A 20700-nucleotide genomic window follows, 5' to 3' on the forward strand; every position below is an offset into this window, starting at 1 on the left:
TTTATCAAAAGTGGAAGATGGGGGAAATAATTTGCAATACGTGGTTTCCTCCAGTTTGGATGTATATATACAAAGAAAGATCTTTGTTAAACAGCTTCATATGGGTGATTACATCACACCTTCCTCTTAGAAATGCTGAACCCTTGTTGTTAAAGGCTGTCTCTCTTTAAGCTTGGTGGTAGAAATTCTCCTTTGTGTGAAGAAGACTTTGGAAAGATCCACATTAACCTTCAATTACTTGAAATTGACCATAGAGTTAGAGAATGGTGTGGGTTGGAAGGGACCTCAAAGATCATCTAGTTCCAACCCCCCTGCCATGGGCAGGGACACTCTTCACCAGACCAGGTTGCCCAAAGCCCCATCCAACCTGGCCATGAACACTGCCAGGGTGGGAGCAGCCAGAGCTTCTCTGGGCAGCCTATTCTATTGCCTCACCACCCTCATAGGGAAGAATTTCTTCCTAATATCTAATCTAAATCTACCCTCCTTCAGCTTAAAGGCCATTGTACGTTTTCCTTGTGCATGCCCTTGTAAACAGCCCCTCCCCAGATTTCCTGTAGGCCCCTTCAGGTACTGGCAGGCTGCTCTGAGGTCCCCCTGGAAGCCTTCTCTAGGCTGAACAAGCCCAACTCTCTCAGCCTGTCTTTATAGGAGAGGTGCTCCAGCCCTCTGATCATAATTTTGCATATTTACGTGCTCCCTGCTCTAGCATACTCAACCTGAATTTGTCTTTTCTAGTCCCTGTGATGGTTTTGAATTTCAAGTGTCCTTGGCTCTGGGTTTGCATGTCCTGGAGTCATGAATCTCCACACAATACGTTTTCCCCAACATTTTCCGTCCCATCCTCCCTCACTTCACTTCCTTTTCTTCACCTGTAACCTTCGTATTTTTGTTTTCAATTTAGCTCTGCACCACAGCATATTTTAATTTTCATGAATTAACATATGGTGTACTCTAACATACAGATAATTTGCCTTTCCTTACTTTTCTTTCTATGTTTTCTAAAATGCAGTGGATGATTAAGAAGTTGAATCTGAAACTTCAGACAGATCTCACAGAATTCATCTACATGCAGTTGTTTAATGGCTTGTGAATTTCTTGTGTGTAGACTTTCTATACACAGCTTGCTTTTCCCAAAGAGGTAATACTGGTTATGTAAGAAACAGCCTTAAAAATGTCAATAGTGTATTTGAAAATGTGTAAGAGTCGTGAAGTGAACAGAACAAAGTTTATAGGACGAACAGTGAAATTCATTAAATATTGAAATTCTTTAAATATTAAAAGGATTGAAAAACCCAAACAGCATTCATCAGAAAGCAGTTCTTTTTGGTATTACTGGCTATTGGAAAAGGGACTGCAGAGGGACGTGATTCAGAAATATGTGATTCCGTGTTTGTGTTTGATCAAAACAATTTCTAACAAAATAATGGAAGATGTGTCTGTGCATATGAGATGAGGAAGAATTTAAAGAATTGAATTTGGCAAAAGAATTATAAGGCTTATTAGTTGTTCTGCTAAAATGGAGATGGTGTTATGGATGGAAATGGATTGAACTTTGAGAACAATATACAGAATTCATAATGGAATAGTTTAAGGGATTTTTTTCTTTGCAAGAGTTCTACTAGTTGAATATTTTTTTGGGGATTTGGAATAAATAATGATTGAAATTATAACATGGCATTTAATATGAGTAAATATTGGTCAAAAGAAGGCTTAGAATTCACCTGAGACAGTAATGGGTTGTAAGTTAATGAACAGACATGGTGTATGTTAGTGGAGGGGAAGGGAAGACTCTTGGTGTGTTTTGGCTCACCTCATTATGCCAGTTCAGGGGTACAAGCGGCCCTGATGTTTATCTGCAGTTATGGCACCTGGAAGTGGCACATCTGAGCAGAAGTTCTGGCTTCTTTAGGTAGTGCTGGTCATGCTTTCAGAGATTTATCAAATCACAGCCGCTCTGCAATTTTCTAATGATACCTGAAAACGTATGTTCCTTCCTCTGTAAAATTAGTAAATAGAAAGAAAAAATACTTAAGGCAAAACCTCATCAGATTACTAGCTTTAAAGTCCAAGGCTGTACGTGTGTTTACAAAATACCATAAACAGAAGAACATATATGTTGACTTTGCCTTGTCTGAAAGTGGGACCCATTATGCTTGAGCCCTGTAACGCATCCGCGTGAGCGCAGCAGTTGGACACTCGCCGGCACAGTCGTGGGCACTCATAGAAGTCACAGACTGTGTGGTACTTCACTGGCAAAAGGTAGCTGCCCCTTTGCAGTGATGGCAGCAGGGTTGGCTGTTTTGATAATAAAAAGTAACCCTTTGTATCCACCTAATCACAGCGTTTTTGAGAAAAGGTATTTTTGGTAGCTTTCAGCCTTACAGAGAGATGTTTCTGCGCTTGAAGGGTGTTTTGTTAATAAAATAATACATAAAATATTTGTTCTTAAAATCAGGCTTTCTGCTTTCCTTCAATTTGGACATTTTTTTAATACTGAGAGTCAAAATAAGCTTATTTAGGTATCAATATTGTTTGAGTACCAGTACTTTTTTACTTTTATTTATTACTGTATCAATGAAATCACAACAGGATTGCAATTATAACCAGGCTAGATCATGTGTGTTGTCACAGTCTGGAAGGAAACCCAATTTGTCCACAATCATGTGTAAGACTGGTGAAAAATCCACAAAGTAACTTTCTTTGCTAACTAGTCACATTTTCTCCATGCATGAAAAATGACACTGCATTCAATTTCACTGCATTTGACATTGCAAGTATAAAAAGTGTCTCTTAACAAGGTGCTGTGACATGGTGAAAACTTGCAGAAGTGACTGGAAAATCTCTCTTGTGCCATTTCCATCATTTTTGTAAGACAGTACGTTGCTTTTCCTGTTGTCAGATTTTTATTTTTTTAAAATAAATACTTTTTTTTCTTTGCAGTTCTTGTGTCACTCTATCTTTTGGGCATCTTTTTGTGTACAAAATTTCATTTTCCTCTATGTTTAACTTCACAGAAAATTTTCATTGAGGCTAATGAGCATTACCAGGATGTTCGATTGCCCATTTACTCTGGATCAACTCAAGTCTATATTTTCTTCTTCAAGCATTGCATCTTCTTAGAATTAATATTTTAATGAACCAAATATTTGCTGAATTATTGCTGAAACATTTTGCAGCGAGGAATTGTAAACAGCTGCAACTGTAGCAAATCCACCAGTTTGTTGATTTAAACCCTCTGGGTAAAATGATGAAATATGGATGATTTAGCAAGTTTGTGGATTAAAAAAGCCTGAATTTAATGGATACTGAGCACCATCTTAGATTTTATTCTCATTTTGATTCCAGTGTGTACGTTGAAACTATTAAGTTGCATGTAGTGCCTAAACATAAACCTAAGCATTGAACCCATGTAAATCCCATTTAAACTTTTGACTGAGTAAACTATGATCATCCATGTGATTAAATGTAAAAGTACATCTAGGGAAATCAGTCACTTTGAAAGGGATATGGTTATAGGAATATGCGTACTTGAAATCTCTTCCTGTGAATGAGTGCTGAATTGATTATAATTTTACATGTTTTCTTGTTGAATCTTGGTTTCCTGGCAGAGAACTGTTTCCCAATAGATACGCCAATATACCAGTGAATAGTTGCAGTTATTTTTTGCAGGTATTTCTCAGGTACCCAACTATATGAAACATGATTCTGGAGAAGTTATCCACTGCAAGAAAGTACACTATGGTTTTTGTTGGGTTTTTTGGGATTTTTTTAATGGCTGAGAACCCCCTTTTTTGACAAAATTAAGAGTTTATTTGTCTGTTGAGATTATGCACGCTTTAGATTTATATAACCATCTGGTATAGTATTATTACAGCAATTCATTTAACAAATGACAACAGTAAAAGTTTAAAGAAAATTTCTACATGGTTTAACACTGAAGATAAATTGACTAGATTTTTTTTAAAAAAAGATTTTAATGCATTCAATTAATGTTTTCATTACTCACCCTGTATGGCTTTAAGTACAATATATATAATGATTTCTGTCCAGTGATTATGCCTTTTCATTTTAATACATACTAGTTTGTGTTTTTTTTCTTGTGGGGAGATCCCTAGTTCAGGTATAGAAGCTGAGTTGATATTTATAAAAAATTCACATGCCTGGAAAAATAGATAGTGTCAAAAATTTTTTTTAATTCCTTCGTAAGGTGACAGCCTTTCAAAGACAAGGGCTAATAAAGAGTTAAGTTGCCAGCTGGGTTCTTCCATTAAATTTATTATCTATCTTTTCTTTCTGCTTAACCTTAGTCAAACTCCCAAACTTCCGAACTCTGAACTTTGGATTTGCCAGTGCTCTGGTGGCTGTGTGTACGTGCGAGTTCTTGCATCCACGTTTCATGTTCATCTGGCCCACTGAAAGAAGAGACTTAAGCATTTATCTTTAAAAAAGCAGTGCTAGCTATTCTGGGGAGACAGAGCTCATTGTTGTACCTCAAGCAAAGCATGCAGCTTCAAAGATGGGTAATGGTTCAGGTGTCATCTGTATTCAGATTTTCTTCACTGGCTAGCTTGAAATGGCTCTGCTTAAACAGGCTGGTTTCAGATAGCTTAATGTATAGGCACCCTGGAATTCCGTTCTCATTCCCACAAGTCATGGCCCATGTCTGGTGCAAGAAGTCTCTTCTCTTCTGAAACCGGGCTCTTGTAGTCAGGTGTTCCTGGATCCATCATCTAGAAGCCTACATTCTTAAGGAAAGCTTTCCTTAAACGCTGTCAAGAGGATCTGTCTAGACTAGAAGTTACTGTGTTTGATACCACAAGTTATTTCAAGTTACACAATCAACTGTGGGTTTAGAATGTTATGCTGTGAATGTCCTGTGGCGTTCAACTGTGGTGAAATTTGTAAGAGTGAAGGTGTTGCTCCAGGTGCATTGGAACGGAAGAAACCTCAGCTTCTGAAAACATTAGATGGCAAGAGCCTCACAAGTGGCAAATCAAATTGTCCCGAAAGACCTAGGTGATGTAGTTTACCTGTCATGGCACGGCTAGGAGCCTTATTTAATGAGATTCAGTTGATAGGTTAGTTGAACAATTAAAAGGATGCATTAACACCACCTTCTTGCCTCTTGAAATAGGAAGAGCTTACCAGTTACTTTCTAATGGAAAAATTAAGCCAGCACATCTGCATGGTATCTGGCACGCTGCTTAATTTGGTTCTCTTTAAAGATTCCCTTTTCTTACAGAAGGGAAAGTAGGATTTATTCTGTTTACAGTGACATTCTTCCGTACTTTTTCACTTTAAACAAAGGAGTTACAGGCAAGATTTTCAGAACAGGCTGACTATATTCCTTTTCCTAAGCCACTGATAATATTTTACATAGTTCAGTTGTGCAACACATACCGCATTAATCAGACTGCTATAAGTTAAATAGTTCTTAAAAATATAATGCTGTCAAGGAGTGTAGGATTCTGAGCAGCACTGAATATAAAATTGGTTTTCAGGAAGATACTGGTTTGAAACTTTAAGGTGGCTAACAAAAGACAGACAATTCTCCATGGTACTCTTTCTCAGTGGTAACATTTAAACAAGCTTGCCACTTATTTTTGAATGAACTCATGAATGTTTAAAGTGCTGTTTTGATAACTTAGCAAAATTTTAAGTATTTTAAGAGTTCTACATTTTAAATGTAAATAAATCAAATGAACACAGGGACATGTGGAACTGATGGAAGGAATATTGGTTTCTTTTCTGCCTGTTTTAGGCAAAGATCCATGTGGCTAAATTCAGGCTTTATTTTCTTTAATTTTTGTAACCAAACATATTTTGGGGGTTTTATTTTTAGTCCGGTATTGTGTTATAAAACTAGGGAAATGTTAGAAGTAACATGGCAGAGCTAACTTGTTCTTGCTGGGTGTCCAGTCTTCACCCTTCAGCACCCTAATTAATTGCTGAGCAACAGGATCAAGCACAGGGAAGGTTTATACTTCGATCAGCCCAAGACCATGCACAACCGAAGAGCCATCATGCTAAAGAAAGCATTGGAAAGACCAAAGGCTACTTACTTGGTTAGTCTCCTCTGTGTATGATAAAGACAGGAGTCTTCTCCTCACTTCATCTTCACAGAAGTAAATTGGATTCTTCTCCGCATTGGAGTATTTGAAGATGTTTGTCTTACAGGTCAGAACCACATAGGGCATTCTGTCTGGATGCTGGGCACTGTTGTGACAGGCTGAAGCTGGGTGAGCGTGTGTGGAAAGTAGTAATAAAGAGTATTCCTTTCTCTGTGTGTTTCAGTAGGTTAGGAGCAAGGTTACCGCCTCTTGGCTGCTGCGTCTGGACTAGTGTGTGTGTGTGGGGGGAGTGGGGTGTCCTTTCTTGTCCTGATTATGGCCTTCCTACATTTTAGATTACTGAAACAGCAAGAAATAAAATGTTGCAGATGTGTGTGATACAGATTTGAGTATAGTGTAGTCAGAAACTGGGAGAAACCAGTTCTTGCATAGAAAGATATGTGAATCTTGAGTTCTTTCCTTCTTTCCTTTTGCTAAATTAAAAATTAAAAGTTTTCTCTGGGATAATATGGAAAACACGTTCAGCGACTTCTACTTATGTTACTAAGGAATAAGGACTTGTCTCAGTGTGTTACAGTCTGTAAATTTAGTAAAGAGTAGTGCCTTTTAGGAAGTAAACCACTTTGTATCACAATCAATTTCCATTTTAATAACTTTAAAAACTCAGCTATTTTGCCTAGAAAGAAAATTAATAAGTTATACTTAATGAATAATTTAAAGTAACTGCAAAACTGTAATATTGAGTGGTTAAGCCTATTACGATAAAGGTGCAGTTTGGACCAAGATTCTCTAGGCATGTTCAGTTTCAGGAAATGACTTAGTCTGCATCTCATTGAAATACCAAGGTATCACCATCCATAAAGAAAAAACCCCAACAAAACAACTAAGAATTGTTTGAAAAATGTGTGCTTGTGTTTTTATAAGAGCACTTAGCTATGCGTTTATAGCATGCACCTCTAACATATCCATTTCTTGACTTTTATGAAAAATACAGAGTTTAAATTGCCTCATGTATTTTATTGATATGTTTTCTTTCCAAAGTAGATACTGTGTTGAGTTTTATTTCCTTCTATGGTATTACAGTATATGTATTAATAGAATTCTTTCCTTTGGATTTATTCAACCCAGAAATATGAATGTCTTGAAAATCATGTTGTATTTTTCTAATGTAATATAATATCTATACAGTCATTCAAATTCTTTAGTTGCACATCTGTTCTGTAACATGATTATTTTGAAGGTACACTTCAATGAAACGCTTTAATAGGCATTGAAAAATAGAGCATAAATTGACTAGCTGTTCATGTGAGGGCTGTTTGAACATAACCTTATTTGAACTATACCTTTACATTTCTTTTTGTTTCAAGTTGTGACCATAGTGCATAATTTGTCACTACCACCTTTATTTTTTTTTCTCCTTATTGTAAAGCTTGCCAATTTCCTGGGTATTTTAATTTGTGTCTTCTTTTCTCAGCTCTTGAGACCAGAAGACAATTATCACAATCAGTCAAGGATGTAGCTAGTGATTAGATAGAGTAAGGCTGAGGAGTCAAGAAGGTTTTAGACTCCATCTACTTCATATACTGTATCCCACCATCTGAGAACATAAAATTTTCTGGAATTATTCAAAGCATTTGACACTATTCTGAACAACATCCTTGTCTCTAAATTGTAAAGACATGGATTTGATGGATAGACCACTTGGGGGTTAAGGAATTGACTGGATGGTTGCACTAGGAATGTTGTAGTCAACAGCTCAGTGTCCGAGTGGAGACCAGTGAGTGATGAGTGGTGTTATTCAGTGGTCCGTATTGTAAAACAGTATTGTCTGGTTTCCATCTTTGTTGGTGACATGGAAGTGGGATAGAGTGCACTCTCAGCAAGTCTGCCAATGACAGAAAGTTGTGTGGTGTTGTTGACCTGCAGGAGGGAAGGGATGCTATCCTGAGGGACCTTGACAGGCTTGATAGGTGGGCCTATGCACAGCTCATGAATTACAGCAAGGCCAAGTGCAAGGTCCTGCACATGGGTCTAAGCACAACTGCAGGGTGGGCAACGAGTAGACTGAGAGCAGTCCTGAGGTGAAGGATTTGGGGGTGTTGTTTTGGTGAAAAGTTCAACATGACCTGGTAATGTGCACTTGCAGCCAAGAAAGCCAACTGTATCCTAGGCTGTATCAACAGAAGCGTGGTCAAGGGAGGTGATTCTGCCCCTCTACTCTTGTGTGAAGTCCTCCATGAACTTCTCCAAAATGAGTCCTTCCCATGTGCTCCAGTTCTTCATGAACTGCTCCAGCGTGGGTCTCTTCCATGGGGTGCAGACCTTCAGGACCAGACTGCTCTAGTGTGAATCCCCCACAGGGTCACAATCACTCCCAGCAAACCTGCTCTGGCATGGGCTTCCTGCTCCATGGGTAGCAGGTGCTGCCAGGTGCCCGCTCCAGCACTGGCTTCCCATGGGGTCACAGCCTCCTTCGTGTGCATTCAGCTGCTCTGGTGTGGGTTCCTCCATGGGCTGCAGGTGGATATCTGCTCCAGTGTGGACCCCTGTGAGCTGCAGGGAGGACGTCACCTGCCTCACTGTGGCTTTGTCTGCAGGCTGGAGGGGAACCTCTGCTCTGGCACCTGGAGCACCTCCTGCCCCTTCTCCTTTACTGACCTTGGTGTTTGCAAAGTTGTTCCGCTCATATTCTCGCCCTTCTCCCCAGCTGCACTTAGTGTTGTGTAGCTACCACCATTACTGATGGGCTTGGGCTTGGCCTGCCATCTTGTAGCCAGCTAGTGTTGGTTCTGGCCGACTTGGGAAGCTTCCAGCAGTTTCTCACAGAAGCCACCCCTGCACCCCTATGCAACATCTTGTCTTGCAAACCGAATACTGACTCTGCACGTAGAAATGCTCCGGTAGTTGGGACCTACAATTGATTCTTTCCTTATATCTGTAGCTTCAGCACAGTGCAGATCACTTCAGTGTTTCTTTGTTTTCCTGTTTCTTTCTCCGACTGTAAAATGAGGATTCAAACATTCCCTGCCTCTGGAAAAGAATATCGAGATTCTCAGAAGCAGTTTGAGCTTCAGTGCCTACTGAGTACAAATCACTGTTACGTTGGTAGAAGGAAAGCAAACCAAATATTTTTTTAATGATGCTTTAATTATACATCATCATATTAGGGAGAGGAAAATCAAGAAGAAATTGAACTCGTGACTTTGTTTTGCAGGTTCTTTCATGTTGGTGAATACATCTGGGAGATTCGCGGGACAGAAAGCTCACCTCCTGCTACCCCATCTGAAAGAGAATGATACACACTGTATTGATTTCCACTACTATGTCTCAAGCAAGAGTGGATCTAGCCCTGGCACTTTGAATATATATGTGAAAGTTAATGATGGTCCTATTGGTAATCCAATCTGGAACACATCTATCACTGCTGCTTGGAACAGAGCAGAACTGGCAATTAGCACTTTCTGGCCCAATTTTTATCAGGTATGATCTCCTTTTTATTAAATTTTGTTTACCATTATTGGTTCTTCATCATCATTTTGAATTTAAATTGAAATATCTTTCAGTATGTTTTGTTGATCCTTTGTGTTAATTACATGTTGGTAAGTGATGCTAAATGTTTGCTTTTACATTTCTATTTTTGTGTTCCTATGTTTATATATATTTATAAAAGTGTATAAAGTGTATGTGCACACACATGCTTTAAATTTGAGTGAAATAATTGTACTGAAACTATTTAGAAATTTTGCCATTGATTTCAGTCAACTACCTCTGTCTGTTTTTAATAAATTCACTCATTCTTTCAGTTCATTAGGGATGCTGGAATTGAATGCCAATAGATTTTGTTGCGGTAGACTCTTCGAGTTTGATTTAGATCAGCAATACTTGTTGCTTTAGAACCAGTCCTTTGAGTCCTCAGTTTGAGTCTTCAGTTTGAATACAATATCCATTTGTTCTGTCCAGTAGTAAGCATAAATGTAACAGTAGCTATCTTAGGAATGGGCTTCTGATTGCATCCTGAAGATTTAGAGAATTTTACTTGACAGCTCCTCAGGGTGCAGCTTTTCTGTAGGAAAGTTTACAGATTATACAGTTATTTACTGTTGTGTAGCAGCTTAACAGTTTTTCTCCTTCTTGTCATGAAAATATAGTCTATGTCTCCACAAGCAAGTAGTTTGGTGTAATAGCAGACCAGTAGATCAAAGATAAGATTGAGGGTACTCTCATTGAGGCTTCTCTCATCTTTGCTTGCAGTTTGGAAAGTTTGGTTTGGATTTTATTTGGTCCCCTGTGCTGAACATTGTGACCATACTTGTGGTTTGAAGTTTTCCAAAGAAAAGCTATCCCAAAGACGGTAGTTCTTTGACTGCAGACACCCCATAGGAAGACTGATGTTCTGATTCTACAGTGCTGTTCCAGGGGTGACAGCTTCTTAATTCCTACATAAGTGCCATAACTACTGGTATTGTATGTGTCAGAGCCTTATTTCTGTTCCTGTATGTGCAGTTTAGGGTGACCTGGTGTTTGCTGCCCCATCATATTCTTCTTAGGAGCTTGGGAACATCAGCAAGGTACTGTAGGTATTTATAGTGGACCTCTTTCTATGGCTGCAGCAGCTGGTCTGTGAGGATGTCTCAAGGGAACTGAAGCCATTCCTTTTGAACCTATTTTCCTCTAAGAAAAAAAAAAAAAAAAAAACAAAACAAAGAACTTTCTGGAGTCTTTCCCCCTGTGATTGTTTCACCCACATTTGACAGAAGGTCCTGGTCCAGAAGATGAATTTTGAGTGCCTGCCAGGATTGTCTTGTCCCTGGAACAGTGGGTGCAAAACTTGCAGACGCAAAAGAGCAGACTCATTCGTTTCTTCTTGCCCCTGATAGAGTGTTCCTAGCTTGTGTTGGCAGGCTCTGCCCAAGGTGTCTAGGAATTGCTGCAGCTGCAGTACAGGGACTTTCTGGAGAGGATTTAGGTAAGTTTATGGACATGTCATGTCAGCAAATTTGGCTCACGGTGTGGATCTTCTGTTACTGTCTGTGGACTCAATGAGGGAATGCTGGCACGTTTTCCAGAAGAGCAGGTATATTTGCAGAGTAAGTTCCACATCAGCATTGCAGGAGAAGCAGCGTACTACCTGCCTCACTTGAATGCAACGCTGTATCCTGATGTCAGAGCCCAAACTTGGTTTAGTCATATGTTTATGTCTTGCAGGGTGAAAGGACAACTTGTGTTCTGTTGTATTTTAGAATTCAAGGAGCGTTTGGATGATGCTGTTAGTCATGTGGTTTAGTTGTAGGTAGTCCTGTGAGCAGCAGAGAGTTGGACTTTATGGTCCATGTGGGTCCTTTGCAACTCAAGATATTCTATTATTGTCTGACCTTACTGCAAGACTGTGGGTCCCACATTACTGATTTGATGCCAGCTTTGAGAATGCCCTCCAGTGATGTCAAAATGCCTTCCTGTTTTGACTGAGATAACAAGGACCAGTTTGTGGTGCGAGTCTCAGTGTGGATGGTGGGAGAAGAACAGAACATCCTAGAGGCAATTTTGTGGCTGAAATCAGATGTAACTCTGGATGGTTTATAACACAGGAGTGTGTTGGGTGGTTCAGGAGCGCTGTGTGAAGGTGCTGTTCATGTCTAAATCTGGACCATAATGTCCCCATCTGCATTTGGAGGGAATGAGTGAAGGAGCTTCCTATGTCCTTTGTTCTAAAAGGAGCTTGGTTTTTATGCAACAAAACTACTCTGTGAACCATCAGTCAGTAAAGAGGATTGTGCTTCAAAGCCTCACTCCAGCTCTGAACCAAAATGCTAATGTGGACAGGAGAATTTCAGTAGAAGGAGCCCTGACTCTGGCTAGTAAATTTAAGCTAAATTAATATGGTAATAAAAATACAGGAAAGCTTGGACAGTTTTAGATATTACTGATGTTGATATCTGTGTCAGATTTGTAACATGTATGATACATCTAACTGATGTCTGAGCAAAATGCATATTTGGCCACAGAAATAGCCTTTCTAGTCCACTTTGTCCATCAGACCTGCCATCTGGACTCTTCAGCAGAGGACTCAAGTGCAACTATTGTAGGTGAACCCACGCCTGCCTGGATGGGGTACTGCAGTTTAGCAAATTATCATGCATCAGCTGATACATAATAGACACCTATAATGGATTACATATGCTCTCTTTGCCTGTGGAGGTAGAGGATTTTTTGCATAATCTTTCATTTACTGACAAGCATAGTAAGTGATTTTCTTTGCATTTGCTGTGGACAGCCTGAAACAATACCTGGTTAGGTATTGCAATTTAGCTGATGTACCAAAATGTCTTATGCTTTAGTAATATCCGTGGTGGTCCAAGGGAGCACTGTAAAATAGTGTAGCTTCACTGGTTCCCCTGTAGATAAGCTAATTTATTCTTGAGGAATCTCTGTCTCCATTTTGACATCTCAGGGGCAGTCATCTCCAGTTTGGTTGCCTCCCATCTTCTCAGAAATCTGTGATGCAATTTTCTCATGGTAGCATTTGCAATTTCTCATTGTTTCTGAACTATTTTCATCTATTTTCATGTTTTTTCTTCTTCACAGAGTCTGTCTTGGGGGGCGGTAGGAAGCAAGCTGGAAGCAGCTGGGAGAGGGTCAGGAAGAGGAGAGAGAGGGTATATGTGGATCTTGTGAGAATGTGCTTCCACATTAGGGGAGAGCTCAGATTGCTCCCTATATGGTGGGAGAAGGCAGAGGACCCATCTGACAGGTGGCTAGCACCAGGTCTGTTTTCTACCCTGCTACTCGTTTGACTCCTAAACTCTTTCATCACAGATCCGTGTGTTTCTCACAGAACCTCCAAAACATACAAAACTTCCTCTTAGGGATTTTCTGAGGCTGTCTCACCTTATTGAACAAAATTAAGAAAAGTCCACTTAAAGATTTTTAAGGAATGATGAGAGCCCTTTTTAACTTCTCATATATGCAAGTTGGTAGTTTCCTGATGAATAATCTTCAGGAAAAGACTCAACATTAATAGATGAAGAGACAAAGCAATGTGAGCATGTGATTTTCTTTGCTGTGCTTTATATCACATGTCCATGTAGGCATCTGCATGTTTGTGAATGCCCTTACAGAATCATAGAATCATAGGGGTTAGAAGGGACCTCAAGAGATCATTGGGTCCAACCCCAAATTACAATTCCGTTCTGTTAGCAAGGACACCTACAAGGGGTCTAGCTGCAAATGAAACTAAAATGTACTATAGAGCTTTGAAAACAAATTATATGATAACATTTCCGAGTTATAATATTTATACAATTCGGGGAGATTAAAAAAACAGTGGCGTTGGTCTGTTTTGCTGTTGATTAATGAAAAACGTAGGCAAAATAACTCCCACTAATGGTAGCTGACTAAAAATTAGATTGTGTAGTGCAGAGTGAATTTTAATCCAACTTCTAAAGATTTATTTGTTTAAACCACGTATTATTAACACATATATGCAAAGCATTCAAAAGATTTAATAATTAACAGTATTTTATTATTGTAGCACCAGTTATCAAAGCTTGCTAATACCTTTCATGTTGAGTTTCCATTTAGAATTGACTCTTTAGAAGTACAGTCTCTGAACAAAGTAATTAATTTCTTTTCGTGTACACTTTCCTTTTTACTAGGTAATTATTTGTGTAGGTTTCACCCCATATGAAAGCTGCACTACCTATATAAATCACAATGATAACCTGCATGCAACAACACTAATTGTAGTTTAATTACTGCTTACTTAAACTTAGATTGTCGAGTATTCTGGTGATTAAGGATATATTTAATTCCATAATTAATGGTCTTCTAAGTGCTACTGCTTAACATCTGCCTTTGACTTTAGGGTATGTCTGCATTGCAGTCCGGTTACTGATTACAGTATAGTTGCAGTAACAGAGGTTCGAGCTGCCAAACACCTTCTGAGGGTTGAAGATAATCAGCCCTGCTTGTTCTTTTCTGCTGTTGCCTCCCGGTCTCTGAGCTATTTGTTTCGAAGTAGCCGGGATATTTCAACAGCAGCTAGTCACGTTTCTGTATTAAAAAAAAACCCTTTAGGAGTGCTCCCCTGAGGGTTCACCAGGATCCTCTTTTTATCGTTGGTCACGGGAGAAAATTGTTTGCTTTACGGAGCTATTGTCTACTTGGTGCATCTTGAGCAAGGGCATCAAGGAGTTTATCGTGCTATTAGAGACAGCATGCAAACAAAACAAGCTTCACACAATTACCTTCTCCCTCCTCTTTACTTGAATAGAATTAGGACGTACACAGAAAAAGCAGATTAAACACTGTAGATTTCTATGGGTAGAGATGAGCTTGTTTTCAGATTCTTGGGCAGCAGTCTTGTTAAGTTAGTGAGGCTTTAAAATTGATGCTTTGAGAGAGAAGGCCTAAAAAGGCTCCTCTTCTAGGAGAGAAACGTCCTAAAAGAGAGCAAAGTTTTCAAAAGGCTGCTCCTCTTGTGGGGAAAAGGTAAGAGGGGGTGGGGTGTGTTTTTATTGTCTTGAAAATTCTGATTCTGTCCACATTTGCATCTTTTAAGCGGGAGGAAAATCTGCGGATTTCAGGGTTGCTTTCCTGTTTTTTCTGTATGGGGAGAGGGAAGGAATAATTTTTCTTTCTTTTTCCTTTGGTTAGTTAATGATACTCTGGCCAATTAGTAGTATTTTAAACATGTTTTATGGGGTTTTTTTAAGCACTGCAGTCGAGACTGGTGAGTGGCTTGTGTTTCCAGTTCCTAACCCTGCCAGGAAGCCATTTGGCACAGCACTGTTACACACCATTCCCCTATCAGTTTTTATATTTTTAATTATTTGCTTTGTACTTTGCTGGGAGTCAGGCATAGCAGCAGTGAGCTGAAACAAATCTTGATTAAATAAAGCAACAAACACTGCGGTTTTAAAACCCAGAAATGGAGTTGAAAGGATTAAAAATAGCTTCCAGTGGAGTAATGCTACTCTCTATGCCACTGCACCTTCTTTAAACATAAATTCCTATGAAGCTGGAATGAGAAAATAGGATAAGAGCCTGGCAGTAATTCCTGATCTTTTTTAGTTAGGACACAAAGGAGTTACATGGCATCACTTCACACTGAGATGAGATTTACCCTTTACCATTCTGACACTTTCCCCTGTAAATTAGGAGTTTAGGGAATAAGAAGCAGTAGATCCAACTTACCTTTTCAAATCTGGACTTAAACTTTCATTTGCTTCATAACCTGCTTTGTACATGCTTTGCTTGGAGTTTGGCTCCTGCGAGGTACTTAAGTCACCAGCTAGGACAGAGAATTAAGCCTCTCGTGCAGTAAAGGTCAGGCTCACATTCTCGTGTGCTGTGCGTGTTGCATTCAGCTGGGCGCATGCGGTTCCTCGACTCCGCTTTGAACTCAAAAGAAACTTTGAAATGCATATTGCATTTTGAATCACAACCCCGTGTCGGGCATCTTAAACAGCTCTTCTTCATGGAGTTGGGTGATTTGGGAATAGCTATTTTGAGGAAGATGCACCAGGGCAGACCGCATACCTAAATTTAAAAGCCCCCAGCAGCCTAAAAATGGCCAGGAGTAAGCAGGCGTTCTTTGTCATGCACCCAAGGGTCTCTCATTTTCTCCCATCCCTTGTTCCTAAACCAAGAAATCTTCTGGTCCTTTAGTAGAGAAAGGTAAGACAGCAACTGGTTTAAAAACAAAAAGAGAAGAAGAAAATGTAGTAAGCCTTAATGTCAGGAGCTCAGTGTTCAGCGTTGCCTCCTAAGAGGCTCCTTTGGTTGGCAGCAACCGCCACAACGTTGTTTAACGCCCTTGAGCGCACGTGCCAAATGGTACTTGTGTAGGAGTAAGAGGTGGGAAGTGGCATAACACAAATTCCCAGCCAGGGAGGCCAAGACCGCATTGTAGGCAGCCCACGTCAGTAAGCTGTGATGGGTTTCTGCAGGGCCGGGAAAAGGACCATGTCAGGAACCTCCATGTACATGGATTTGACAGGGCAGCAATTGCTCTGATTTTCTTGGGGGCAGGAGAGGGGGGCGGACACGACTGTGCCCGATGCTTTGCAAAAACACAGTCAAAGTAAAGCACCCCGTGGGGTAAAGCATGGCTGGCGGGGAGGGGAGCGTGCTGCGGGCAATGCGTGGTGTGTCACTGCGGGCTTGCTGGGGTGCAGGGTTAGCAGGGTTGCAGCCTGACAGCAAGTAGCTTTCTTAATACTCCTTTCTCTGTCTTGTTTTTGCAAAGTGCTATTTTTAAGTCCTGTGAAGTAGAGAGTGTTTATATTAGGTACAATCTACCTTTTGACTAAAAGCATTGTAATTTTGCGACAACAAAGGCAGGAATTTACAGAGTGAGGTTGTGTGGCAACAAAACCTGTTTATTTCTATTGTTCTTCGGAACAGACAAGTTATCTCGAGTCGCACATTTTCAGCAGTAAGCATTTATGTTGGTGAGCAGACCCCCTTTCTTTGTTCCTACGTAGAAAGGGGAAGTGGCAGGAATGAAAAGCTAATTTTGCTCTTCACTGAAGCAGGGAGGATCAGGGACAGCGCTGTGCTAAGCCGCTTCCTTGGTTCCTGTTTGGCAGGCCCGCGAGGAGGGAGAATGGTGTGGAGCGGCTCTCAGGCCAATGTTCGGCAGAGTTTTTCCTGAGCAAATGAATTCAGTGTTTTAACCAGTTGTTTCCGGACTGATAAGGTAGTGGAATAATAGGTGAAAAATCCAAGGGCTGCCTGCTCTGACGTCACTGGAGTCTGGACTGTTTTGAGCGACGTCTTTTATATTGCCTGCGGGTGTTGTGTCAGCTGTGAGGGAAGGCCAAGTATGGAGGTGGGAGTAAATAAATGTTAACTTTTACGGGACCAGCAACTTTGCAGATGTGCAGTGATGGAATAAAAATGGATGTGGAATAAGTTTCATTTCTAGTGATATTACTAGCAAAACTGATCCAGATGTGGGAATAGTCTTGACATCACCATTATAAGCTTTTCAGTGAATAAATGCACTACCAGAAGCATTTCTGGGTCCATTCCTGAGTGCCCCCTTACAGTGTGCAGCACACTCACTATACCTTTCAGAAATGTGTCATGTGTTTAGTGCAATAAAGGGAAAATGCTTAGATAAGTAGATATTTAAGTCCATTTATTAATTTAAATAAAACAAAAGGCTGATTTGGATACAGTAGTTGGTAGTGTTTTGCAGCCTGTGAACAGAACGGTAATTATATTTCTGTAGTTGGAACAGGTATCACGTTCTTTTATATAGGAAGTTAAAGATGGTGTCTCTTTGATGATGGTATGTCATTATTTGCTGCAGTGTCTCTTTCCATTTACTAAAAATCTCATACTTTATGTCAGAAGAGACCAAAACTTACGATCATTAAAGTTGATGGCAGCATGGCTATTGCTTTTAATGGAAGCATGCTTGAACTAGCAATATTTCAATTTGTATTACTTTTCTTTGGAACATGCCCTCTTAGGGACAGTAACTGTAATTTAATAGTATGTCCTGCTGACAGTTTCTTGATGCATAGCCTGGCTGGTTTGTGGTAATGATGGTTTTGGTATGGTGTCTAGAGATATGGCAGGATCTTTTAGATCACTCGTTGAGTCTTTGTTGTCATAAGCAGGACCGATTCAGTTGTTTCAAGGTTCTAGTTTCTTCCAGTGAACTGAAGGGACGGGTCTGTGTTTAGACTCTACAAGACTTTGGTCTGTGAGTATATTGCAGTAATGAAGTACTTAAACCTCTTGCAGAGCCTGTAGCTGAGCTCCGCAGTTATGAATTACAGAAATTGTTTTGAGATCTTCTAATATGGTATTGATCGTATTTTCTCTTCTACAGCCCAAGTATTTGATTTTGTTGCAAGTCAGGTAATTCTGTGGAAAAGGCACTTTTAGAATCACAGAATTACAAGGTTGGAAAAGTCCAACCATTCCTGTCCTATGCTAAACCATATCCCTAAGTTCCTCATCAACCCTTTTTTTAAACACATCCAGGGATGATGACTCAACCACCTCCCTGGGCAGCCTGTTCTGGGCCCTGACAACTCTTTTAGCAAAAATGTTTTTCCTAACATCTAATCTGAACCTGTCCTGGCACAGCTTTGTGCCATTTCCCCTTGTCCCATCTCTTGTCACCTTGCTAAAGAGACCATCGCCCACCTCTCTACAACCTCCTTTCAGGTAATTATAGGCAGTGATAAGGTCCCCCCTCAGTCTTTTTTAAGTTTGGGGAAAAAAACCCAAAAACCCTATGGAAATCCCCATTATCTGGCAGTAATATTTTTGGCAGAAAGCTCCTGACTGATTTGGCTGGCTGCTGGAGAGGTGTACATTTGCCAGTTCCTTCTGGGATTCAGCATATCTAAAAGTGAAGAACCTGAAAAAAAACCTCCTCTGCTTTGCAGTGATGGGATCATGGATCAGGTTGACTTTTCAGATAGCTTTCTGCAGATCTCCTCTTTATACTGAGTGCTCCAAAGGAGACTTGAGGTTTTGTTTTTAAAATGTTATATTTCAATAAAAACTAGAAAGTTATCTTTTTCTTTTCTTCTTTACAGAGGAAACTGAAAGCCCCTAGAGAATACAGGAAGTAAGCCAGTAACTGTCCCCAGCCCTCTGTTTTTACAGGCAGGTCTCTGCCTCCACACTTAGATGCAGTTAACTCAATGATGTCCTTAGAGGCAGCATATTTCCCCATGAAGCTTTTCTACCATTTCTGAGACCTATCTATCTGCTCCCTGTTCTTCACCATTGTGTTGTAAGCTTCCTGCATTAACTGCAGGTTCCTGGTGCTCTACTGTGGTTCTCATACCCTGCAGCCTTTCACATCTTCTCCATTTTGAATAGCTCTTCAGGAAATGGAGCAGTCTACTCATTCTTCCAAGGGCACCCCAGAATCACAAGGTTGGAAAAGACCTTTAAGATCATCAAGTCCAACCGTTCCCATCCTATGCTAAACCATATCCCTAAGTACCTCATCTACCCTTTTTTTAAACACATTTAGGGAAGGTGACTCAACCCCCTCCCTGGGCAGCCTGTTCCAGGCCCTGAGAACTCTTTCAGTAAAATTTTTTCCTAACATCTATTCTGAACCTGCCCTGGCCCAGCTTTGTGCCATTTCCCTTTGTCCTATCTCCTGTCACCTGGCTGAAGAGACCATCGCCCACTGTCCATAGCCATTTTTTTCGGCATGTGTAAAACAAACTGAGAACATACAACTGTTTGCCACATTTCCTAACAAAGAGAAATTGTTCTTTTTTCAAAGCTGAGTTAGTGAAAACTGGAGATGCATTCTGGGTCTTGCACTGCTGTCAAAACTTAGGGTTATTTTCTGCATGTTGCCTATCTCTCTGTTTCCGTTTCAAGGCTGTTAAGATGAGGATAAGAATGATCATGGTTGTAAAAGCTCTTTTAGGTCTTTGAATGCAGGTTATTCTTTAAGAGGTTCCACTCCCCTCTTCTTCCAAGAACTTTTGCTTCCCAGTATAGTTCCTGAGACTGGTTCCACCAGGAGATTTTCTTCTTTGTAGGAAGGAGGTGCTTTTGATTTTTGAATGGTCTTGCTCTGGATGCTCTACTGTATGCTGGGAGCCATACCCTGTCCCATCTCACTCTGGATCAGCAATCCAGAAGGATTTGTGACAAGTCCCAGGATGGGACTTGTGACTGAGCCCCAGTTTCATGCTGAACTTGTTTCTGCAAAATTTGTGTGGTGGCTTTTGGACTTCTCTCAGTGCTGACTTGTGTTTCGTGGTTGCTGCCTGGTTCACCTGGGGGAAGGTAGAGGCAAGAAGTGGTGAAGAAATTGCTTGCCACAGGTTGTTTCAAAATCAGAATCAGTGCTCTGCCAGTATTTATTCAGCACCAGAAAACTGATGTAACACTGCAGGGCTGTATGTCATCCTTGTAACAGGCGTATTCTGTATCAGTCTCCTTCTGCCGAAACAATTGCAGTAAAGGATGTGGTGTGTAGTGTCCTTCTGCATCTGTTCCAAGGTCAAATACAGCATATGTGTGACAAATAGTTCCTAGACTTTGTCTTCTTCAGTGTTCTTCTGAGACCAGTTCCAAGAGGCAGTTAGAGTTAACTTAGAAAGCAAAAGGGAAGCATTACATAAATATCACAACCTGGATTTGAGCCTGAACATCTTGAGCGTTGGTTTGGAAATGTACCTGCTAATGGTACCGACATATTTTATTCTATTCCACATAAACATTCTTGGAATGTTCAAAGCCAAGGCTGCCAAAGTTTGGAGAGGTTTACTTTCAAGTGTACTTAATTCAGACGGCAAGAACGGTCCATTTATTTTGTGACCTATTTATAGCCATTAAACCAACCATGGCAAATGGATCTACTTTACTTAATTCACTACATTTGGTGGAAGATTAAGGGCATGGAAAATACATTCATAAAATAGGTATGTTTGTGTCTGATAGCGTGCAAATCTCTGTGTACTGCAGAACTGCAATATTTTAAATAAGAGTTTACTCTGCAAGACAAAGACTTAAAAATAGAATTATTATTAGGTAACCTTTTTGGCAAACTAAGTACTTGAGGGGATTTGGTTATTTCTCATTGTGAGCTATATATAATCACACTTGTGTATCTCCAGAAATAACC

The 20700-nt window shown here is 40.2% G+C and overlaps 1 protein-coding gene across 1 annotated transcript in view; it reads left to right on the top strand.

Moving 5' to 3' along the window:
* Positions 1-20700, top strand: part of PTPRM (protein tyrosine phosphatase receptor type M) — a gene marked incomplete at its 5' end in the record, with an annotated part of 481602 nt that overhangs the window by 145515 nt on the left and 315387 nt on the right. The window contains one exon of the mRNA XM_084260019.1: positions 9289-9554. Coding sequence (XP_084116145.1) covers positions 9289-9554 — 266 coding nt within the window. The remainder of the gene's footprint in view (positions 1-9288; positions 9555-20700) is intronic.

This window comes from Gallinula chloropus, assembly GCF_964237585.1.
Source record: "Gallinula chloropus genome assembly, chromosome: 2".
Classification (NCBI taxonomy): Eukaryota; Metazoa; Chordata; class Aves; order Gruiformes; family Rallidae; genus Gallinula; species Gallinula chloropus.